The sequence below is a fragment of the Mycteria americana genome, chromosome 4 (genome assembly GCF_035582795.1).
Source record: "Mycteria americana isolate JAX WOST 10 ecotype Jacksonville Zoo and Gardens chromosome 4, USCA_MyAme_1.0, whole genome shotgun sequence".
NCBI classification, from domain to species: domain Eukaryota; kingdom Metazoa; phylum Chordata; class Aves; order Ciconiiformes; family Ciconiidae; genus Mycteria; species Mycteria americana.
In genome coordinates this window covers 81,033,958-81,042,922 of record NC_134368.1, presented here as the reverse complement: position 1 = coordinate 81,042,922, position 8,965 = coordinate 81,033,958, and the positions used below count along the sequence as shown (strand labels likewise).

General features: G+C 53.4%; 1 protein-coding gene across 6 annotated transcripts in view; it reads left to right on the top strand.

The window, feature by feature from the left end:
- Window positions 1-739: 739 nt before the first annotated feature.
- Window positions 740-8,965, top strand: part of PCDH10 (protocadherin 10) — a 34,258-nt gene continuing 26,032 nt past the window's right edge. For 4 of the 6 annotated variants that reach the window (XM_075501071.1, XM_075501073.1, XM_075501072.1 and 1 more), the window contains exons 1-3: window positions 741-4,389; window positions 6,011-6,069; window positions 6,644-6,750. In XM_075501071.1, the coding sequence (XP_075357186.1) occupies window positions 1,789-4,389; window positions 6,011-6,069; window positions 6,644-6,750 (2,767 nt within the window). In that variant the 5' untranslated portion in view covers window positions 741-1,788. Of the gene's footprint in view, window positions 4,390-6,010; window positions 6,070-6,643; window positions 6,751-8,965 lie in introns of all 6 variants that reach the window. The other 2 variants (XM_075501070.1, XM_075501069.1) reach the window with 1 other exon arrangement.

Below are 8,965 nucleotides of genomic sequence, written 5' to 3'. Positions count from 1 at the left end.
CGTCCCCGACAGTCTCCCGTTACGTTAGTGGAACTTCCAAAGTGTAAGTCGGGGAAAACTGTCGCAGCCCCCTGATACTTTAAATTGTCTGGAGCTGGAAACACTGTACAGACGTATGATGGAAAGTTGCACTTTCTCCATCGTCAAACTAATTAGCTACGGCAGCCCATGGGGGAGGGGGATAATAATCTCAAGTTTCCCCTTGTTTATGCTTTTTCTAAAACCGTTACTGCGCCCGGCCTAGGGTAGGAAAGTTAAGTTAGGAGCTGGTGGAAACTCCCTCTCCAAGGAGAGGGTTGTTTACGATCACCCGTGTGTGAGTGCTGATGACGAGCGGCGGTCTCCCTACGCGGCGACTGCGGCGGGGGAACAGCCGCTCCCGGGGGCAGGCAGGGAGGGAGGGAGGGAGGGAGGCAGCAGCGCCTCGGGAGCTGCAGGGTTAGCCCCGCGCTGCATGCCTGCCTGCCTGCCTGCCTGCCGCTCTGCCTGCGCGCTCGCCCTGCCTGCCTGCCGCTCTGCCTGCGCGCTCGCCCTGCCTGCCGCGCTGCCTGCCGCTCTCCCTTGCCTGCCGCTCTCTGTGCCCGCCGCGCTGCCTGCGCGCTCGCCCGCTCTCCCGTCTGTGACGCAGCCTGCTTGACGTGCGCCGCGGCCAATGGGGTGCCGCCCCCGGGGGCGTTGCTGCCGGCTGATTGGTTGGCAGGAGCCGAGCGCTGCGCAAAAACAGAAAAGCCGAGCGCTGCCGGCTCAGAAACTGCCGGCAGAGATCAGAGGAGCCGGGGCCGGGGCCGGGGCCGGGACGGGAGGCGAGCGGCGGCAGCAAGCAGAGACAGACACAGACACAGGGAGAGAGAGGGGCTAGACGCAAAAGCAGCAAGAGAGGAAAAAACCTCATCAGCACATCCATAAAAAGCAGAGCGATGATGATGAACATAATGATAGCAATAAAAGAAGAAAATGAAAGACTATTAATAGAAGAGAGAAAAATCTAAAACCTTTAAATAAAAAAGAGGAAATCCCAGAGAAATCAGGGAATGAAAGTTTTGGGTAGCAAAGCTGTTCTCTGCCTTTTTTGATATGAAATCTTTTTGCGGGTTATAATTTTTTTTTTTTTTAATTTCGCGGTTTTCTGCCTTTTTCTTGCATCTAAAGAGGGCATGTCCACCGGCTCTTCCAGCAGCACCTACCCCTCCAGCTCCCACCGGGAAGACAAACCGAGGACAATCTTGAAATATAAAAATTTCCTCCTTGAGATTTGCTGCTGCTGCTGCTGCTGCCTCCGCCGCCACTGCTGCTGCCGCGGTGCAGTGCCAAGACTCTCGGAATAAATAAAAGCGGGCTACTGTGTCTCTCTAGATACATCCAGCTAATAGCTATTATTAGTTGGCCATTTATTTCGAAGATCACAGATGAAGTGGGGACGCCTGTCTTCTTCATTTGGTCAGCGTGTGAAACAATAATACTCGTAACAAAAAGGAGGGAGATGGGGGAGAAAAAAATCCTAACATGAATCAGAAGAAATAATATCTAGCACCCCCCCTAAATCAACCTCCCCCCCCTTTCCTTCCCCCTCCCCCGATCCCTCTCTCTCCACACGCTCGCCGGCGCGGACACACACACACACGCGCGCACACGCACAGACAGACAGACACACACACACATAGATAGACGCGCACCGGCACACACACACACTGTACTGTGTATTTTCGGAGGAGGAGGTGGTGGTGGTGGCTTTTGGAAGAGGAGGAAGAGGTGGTGTTGGGGAGGGGGGATCTCTTTCCCCGTTTGGAGATGATTGTGCTATTCCTCTTTGCCTTGCTCTGGATGGTGGAGGGGGCCCTTTGCCAGCTCCATTACACGGTGGAGGAAGAGCAGGAGCATGGCACGTTCGTGGGGAATATCGCCGAGGACCTGGGCTTGGACATTACAAAACTTTCGGCTCGCCGCTTCCAGACGGCGCCCAACTCCCGCAGCCCTTACCTGGAGCTCAACCTGGAAACCGGGGTGCTCTACGTGAATGAGAAGATCGACCGGGAGCAGATCTGCAAGCAGAGCCCCTCCTGCCTGCTGCACCTGGAGGTCTTCCTGGAGAACCCCCTCGAGCTGTTCCGGGTGGAGATCGAGGTGCTGGACATCAACGACAACCCGCCCTCCTTCCCGGAGCCCGACCTCACCGTGGAGATCTCGGAGAGCGCCACGCCAGGCACCCGCTTCCCCCTGGAGAGCGCCTTCGACCCCGACGTGGGCACCAACTCGCTGCGCACCTACGAGATCACCCCCAACAGCTACTTCTCCCTCGACGTGCAGACGCAGGGGGACGGCAACCGCTTCGCCGAGCTGGTGCTGGACAAGCCCCTGGACCGGGAGCAGCAAGCGGTGCACCGCTACGTGCTGACCGCGGTGGACGGCGGGCAGCCCCAGCAGCGCACCGGCACCGCCCTGCTCACCATCAGGGTGCTGGACTCCAACGACAACGTCCCCGCCTTCGAGCAGCCCGTCTACACCGTGTCGCTGCCGGAGAACTCGCCGCCGGGCACCCTGGTGCTGCAGCTCAACGCCACCGACCCCGACGAGGGCCAAAACGGCGAGGTGATCTACTCCTTCAGCAGCCACATCTCGGCCCGCGCCCGGGAGCTCTTCGGCATCGCGCCGCGCACCGGGCGGCTGGAGGTGAGCGGCGAGCTGGACTACGAGGAGAGCAGCGTGTACCAGGTGTACGTGCAAGCCAAGGACCTGGGGCCCAACGCCGTGCCGGCGCACTGCAAGGTGCTGGTGCGGGTGCTGGACGCCAACGACAACGCGCCCGAGATCAGCTTCTCCACCGTCAAGGAGGCGGTGAGCGAGGCGGCGGCGCCGGGCACCGTGGTGGCCCTCTTCAGCGTCTCGGACCGCGACTCGGAGGAGAACGGGCAGGTGCAGTGCGAGCTGCTGCAGGGCGACGCGCCCTTCCGCCTCAAGAGCTCCTTCAAGAACTACTACACCATCGTCACCGAGGGGCCGCTGGACCGCGAGCAGCCGGGCGGCGACGCCTACACGCTCACCGTGGTGGCCCGGGACCGCGGCGAGCCGCCGCTGAGCACCAGCAAGTCCATCCAGGTGCGGGTGAGCGACGTGAACGACAACGCGCCGCGCTTCAGCCAGCCCGTCTACCAGGTCTACGTGAGCGAGAACAACGTGCCCGGCGCCTACATCTACGCCGTCAGCGCCACCGACCGGGACCAGGGCGCCAACGCCCAGCTCGCCTACTCCATCCTGGAGAGCCAGATCCAGGGCATGTCCGTCTTCACCTACGTCTCCATCAACTCCGAGAACGGCTTCCTCTACGCCCTCCGCTCCTTCGACTACGAGCAGCTCAAGGAGTTCAGCTTCCAGGTGGAGGCCCGCGACGCCGGCGAGGAGCCGCAGCCGCTGGCCGGCAACGCCACCGTCAACATCGTCGTGGTGGACCAGAACGACAACGCCCCCGCCATCGTCAGCCCCCTGCCCGGCCGCAACGGCACCCCGGCGCGGGAGGCGCTGCCCCGCGGCGCCGAGCCGGGCTACCTGGTGAGCCGGGTGGCGGCGGTGGACGCCGACGACGGGGAGAACGCCCGCCTCACCTACAGCATCGTGCGGGGCAACGAGGCCAGCCTCTTCCGCATGGACTGGCGCACCGGGGAGCTGCGGACGGCCCGCAGGGTGCCGGCCAAGCGCGACCCCCAGCGCCCCTACGAGCTGGTCATCGAGGTGCGCGACCACGGGCAGCCGCCGCTCTCCTCCACCGCCGCCATCCAGGTGGTGCTGGTGGACGGGGCGGCCGAGCGGCCCGGCGGCGGCGGCGGCGGCGGCCTGGGCGCGGGGGCGGGCGCGGGGGGCGGCGGCGGCTCCGGCGAGCATCGCCCCAGCCGCTCCGGGGGGGACACCTCGCTCGACCTCACCCTCATCCTCATCATCGCCCTGGGCTCCGTCTCCTTCATCTTCCTGCTGGCCATGATCGTCCTGGCCGTGCGCTGCCAGAAGGAGAAGAAGCTCAACATCTACACCTGCCTGGCCAGCGACTGCTGCCTGGGCTGCTGCTGCTGCTGCCCCTGCTGCAGCCGCCAGGCGCGGGCCCGCAAGAAGAAGCTCAGCAAGTCGGACATCATGCTGGTGCAGAGCTCCAACGTGCCCAGCAACCCGGCGCAGGTGCCGGTGGAGGAGTCGGGCAGCTTCGGCTCCCACCACCACAACCAGAACTACTGCTACCAGGTCTGCCTCACCCCCGAGTCCGCCAAGACCGACCTGATGTTCCTCAAGCCCTGCAGCCCCTCCCGCAGCACCGACGCCGAGCACAACCCCTGCGGGGCCATCGTCACCGGCTACGCCGACCAGCAGCCCGACATCATCTCCAACGGCAGCATTTTGTCCAGCGAGGTAAGGCCCGGGCGCCCGCCGCCCCCGCCACCCCCGCGCCGGGCCGTTGGGCGGCCGTTGGGCGGCCGTTGGGCGGGCGGCCGTGCCCCGCCGCTGCACTGCGGGCTTTCCCCAAGCCCCGCGTCGCTTTCCCGCCGTCTCCCGCCCCTCCTCTCCCGGCGGGGAAAGGCACTTTGCTTTCCCCTTCGTCCTTCTTTTCCCTTTAATTCATTCGTCCGCCGCCTCTCTCCTCGCTGGCCTCTAATATTTGGGAGGCTTCAGCGGCAGGCGAGGGAGAGGGGAGTGCGGGGCAGCCCCCCGCCCCGCCGCCCGCCCCGGCCAGCCGCCGGCTCCCTCTCAGCCGGGCTCACAAACTGTTGCAGCCGAGCGTGTCCGTCTCCGTGTCGTGTCCCCCCCACCCCGTGTCCCCCCTCGGGTGCCTGTGAACGACGCTGGCCCCGGCCGGGCAGCGGCAGAGGCCCTCCTGAGCCGTTAGCTGCAAGCGGATCGGGGCGGGGGGGGGGGGGGGGGACGGACGGGACACGAATGCTTTTCGCAGAGTCGCTGGAGCTGACAGTAATGAAATGACGTGAGGCGTCATCACAGGGGTTTCTGAAGCAACGTTTTAAAACTGTGACTTTTTTCTTCCTGAAATCTTTGCATGTGCAAGTAAGGCTTTGGGGGAACCCCCCTCTGGGACTGTGACAATCTCTACAGTTAGCAGGAACTTTAATTAATTTGTGAATTAGGGTTTATTAATTGACTTTTCTTTACTCTATCTGAACAGCGCTTTATAACCCCAAGCTGAGTTCGCAAAGGAAAGCATCAAGAGTTTCCGTGAAATTATATGCAGTCCCCTCCTGTTAAACATGTTGCCTATATTGTGTTATCTAGTGTGTAGAGAATTTCTATCAAAGCATATGCCATGTCGTAATACTCCCCTGTTAATCATTTTCTACTGGGCTAGCTCATACGTGCTCTCAGTACCTCTCTGCCTGGGCACTAGTGAACACAACACATTCTCTCTGAACGTGACTACTGAAACCTGAATACTGTCCAGTCTGGCAAAGGTGGTTTGAATGATATTTTCTCAAGCGTTAAGTTTTGCAGTAAAATTTCTAGTTTTGGCTTGTAAGATTGACCTTTCCTCAAACTGTCTATAAAACTCTGGTTTCTGTTCCCTTTTCAAGGACTCAAGGGTATCTCAATGTATTTTCTTCCTTGGGGTGCAGTAGCTGTACTGTCTCCCCCTATTTTTATACACTGGAATTAAAAACAGGCTGAAAACTAGATTACAGTAAGTTTTTTCTCAGACTAAGTAGTACACAACTCTAGAAATAGTTCTGTTGATTTTTGTGGGAGTCCTTGTGATGCTCGACAGCATGCACTGTGAGAAAAACGTGTCAGAATCTCATCCCAAAAAACTCAGGAAAAAATCCCTCATGCCTTCCCATCTGTGCGAATAAGAAGAATAAGAGCTGGGTTTTTTCCCCTTACATACTAGAAACAGATTGTGTAGGCCTACTTGCAGCTAAACATTACCATTTATAGTGAATATGGTGAGCTGCTCTGGTATATTTTCTGATGCTGGTTACAGAAATATCAAGAGTTAAAATATTTCCCAATATTTTCTTTTTCCTAGACAAAACATCAGCGTGCTGAGCTCAGTTATCTAGTTGACAGACCCCGGCGAGTAAACAGGTATGAGCTCCTTAGCCTTGTTTTCCTAATGCATGCTTTAGCAAGTCCAAATGGGGTGCAGAAATGTGTTTACTGCAGATGTAAAATAGCAGTGAAGCAATGGGAAATTAAATGTATGTAGATGTATTAAATAAAACACTGTCAACTAAATGAGTTTGAATTATGGCCTTTCTGAACTGGTTTCAAAACCACCTGAAAAGAGAACAAAATCTCATTTTGTATTAGTCTAAAACGTGCTTTAAATACTTATGAATGCTTCTGTATGGTCTTCCAGAAAACATTGGCCCCTCTGAGTTAAAATTTAGCTATCCAGCTTAAGTAAATGCTACCAAATTATTTATACCAATTACATGAAAACCAGGCGGAGTAATCATGCTTACTGTCCCTTTCAGCTAGACTACCAAGGTCTGAAAAAGTCAGTTTTGTTTATGGTGGCCAGAGCACCTCTGCAGAAGCAGTGCAGCAGGCAGGAGTGGGTGAATGCAGCACCGTGTCTGGCCATGTGATGGCAGAAGAATGTTTTATGAGTTCCTCTTTCATGTTTATTCTAATGTAAAGATGTTTCTGTGTCTAGTTCTGCATTCCAGGAAGCAGACATAGTAAGCTCTAAGGACAGTGGTCATGGAGACAGTGAGCAAGGAGACAGTGATCATGATGCCACTAATCGAGGTCAATCCTCTGGTAAGTCTGATAAGAGAATGGAAACAGTAGATCTTTAAGTAGGGAGACTAGAAAGAACAGTTACTTATAGGAATATAATACAAGACTGGCATAAATAATGTGAGCATACTGTATGGGAGGCTGGGTTTAAGTCAGCTTGCTACTACAGTTACCTGGACAAGGAGTCAGTTTTGAACCCCTTTCATTCACGGGGCAGAGTTTATTTTATTCATTTGCTTGGGGGGGTGGGGGTGGTGGTATGTTATTCTGCATCATTTGCTGTAGCAAAACTTCCTGCACATTAAAACAAAGTTGTTGGTACATTTTATAGTGCATTTTTTTCAATGGCAGATTTGCAGAGTTTCAAAGCATTAGGTAGTTTTGTTTAGTAGGCACTTCAGCTAGCATGGCAGTGTGAAGTGCAGGGGGAGTTCCCAAGGGAAAGAATGAACCCAGTGATTGAATGACAGCCAGACTGTGAGGATTTTTGCTGGAGATCAGTGGAGACACATTGGGTGCTCTGAATGTGTAATACCTTAGCATTTTCTGAGGATTGTTTTTCAATTCAAATTGAGACACCATATAGTATAAGTGATCTCCATGTTAATAAGGTTAAGATACTCTTAAGTACATTTCTTTCAGTCCTGACAAAGGAAAGAAATGCTTTAAAAGACTATGATTTGAATCACCTCGAAAATATATACGTTGCAGTGTTATTCCTGTGTGTACGGCTTGCTGTCTTTGCTCTCATACTGTCAGTTTTCTTCTGAAAGGGACATTTGTTTAGAGCCTATGCATTAGAATTCATTCTCACCCTCGCACTGCATTTTAGCCACAAATGCTTCTGCTTTCTTCCCTACCACAGTCTCCCAAGGTCTGGTATGACTTGATTCGATACAATGATTTCTTTCCCTTGTTTCCTCTGTGCTCTATCATGTATAAGGATTTGCTACAAGTGTGTCATACAAAATACTGCCAGAGTCTCTCCAGTCGTCCGTTTTTTCCCCTGACCCCCATCTTAGAAGATACCAGGGCAAGGGACTCAGCACTGTCATAGCAGTGCTGCCTCACCCGCGTGCTCTGTTAACGTCCTCTATTTTCTTGCTGCTACAGTCACTGTGCCCTTAACGATGGGAAACCCAGGCTCCAGGGGAAGAGGAGGCTGCTACAGGGCCCCTTTATATTGCTGCAAGTCATTAATATGCAGACCTAATGAGACTCGAGAAGAGCCAAGAGTCTCCGGAGCTCCCTGCTTCTTGCAGGGCTTCATGCTAAGTGAACAGAGTGCCTATTTTGTGTCTGGGAACCTGACAACAAACCAGGTCTTGCCAGAAGTTTACATCCGAACACAGAGCCTCTTTCATTTTTGGCCTATATATGGCGTATGATTTATTGTTGTTTTAAAAAGCCTCCCCCCACCCTTTCTTTCGCACTGTTTCTGATGCAGCAATCAGTGCTACTGAGTTATAAAAAGCTCCCTCTCCTCCTGCCCTCCCTGCATTCCATTTTTTTTTCTTTTACGCATTTTACTGCAGCAGTCATCTCAATGAACATTTCAATCAGCTTAGTCCCTCAACATAATGAACCATAATAACCAAACAGGAGAGAAAAGAATAAACATCTGCAGAAGGGGCTGGATTTGACTGATGGTGGGAATATAATCATATAGTTGCACATCAACTGAAAGCTATTTTCTTTTAGATGCATTCAGTGCTGTTATTGTTGTGCCTCTGCTCTTTATTCTTTCTCTCCATTTAAAAAGTAGTCTATCTCAGATATGAACACTGGAACCACTGTCAAACTTGGCATTAGTCCTTGGTTGGGTAAATTCTTCATTTTCATCATTTCTATTTTATCAAACTAGGGGAAAAAACCTGTCTATACTTTCAAAATAATTTTGAATCACTTAAGAATCTGATGTGATTTATGAACTTCTGTGTCTTCAATGGTCATTCCATATGAGGTAATGAAAGCTGACAATTAGGTCTGGTCTACTCGCAATTAACTGAAACCTCAAATACACAGAACTTCCAATTTAATATATTGGTGCTGTGATTTGAGAATAATCTGCATGCACAACTTTTAAATGCTAGTTCCAAACAGATATTTAAATCCGTATCTCTGTAGAAACTGCTTTCATCTTCCACATACGTATAATGTAGTTTTCCTGTAAGTTTTGGGCTGAATCTTGCTGTTGTGATGCAAAAAACGTGCCCCTCGACCTCAGCGATGACAA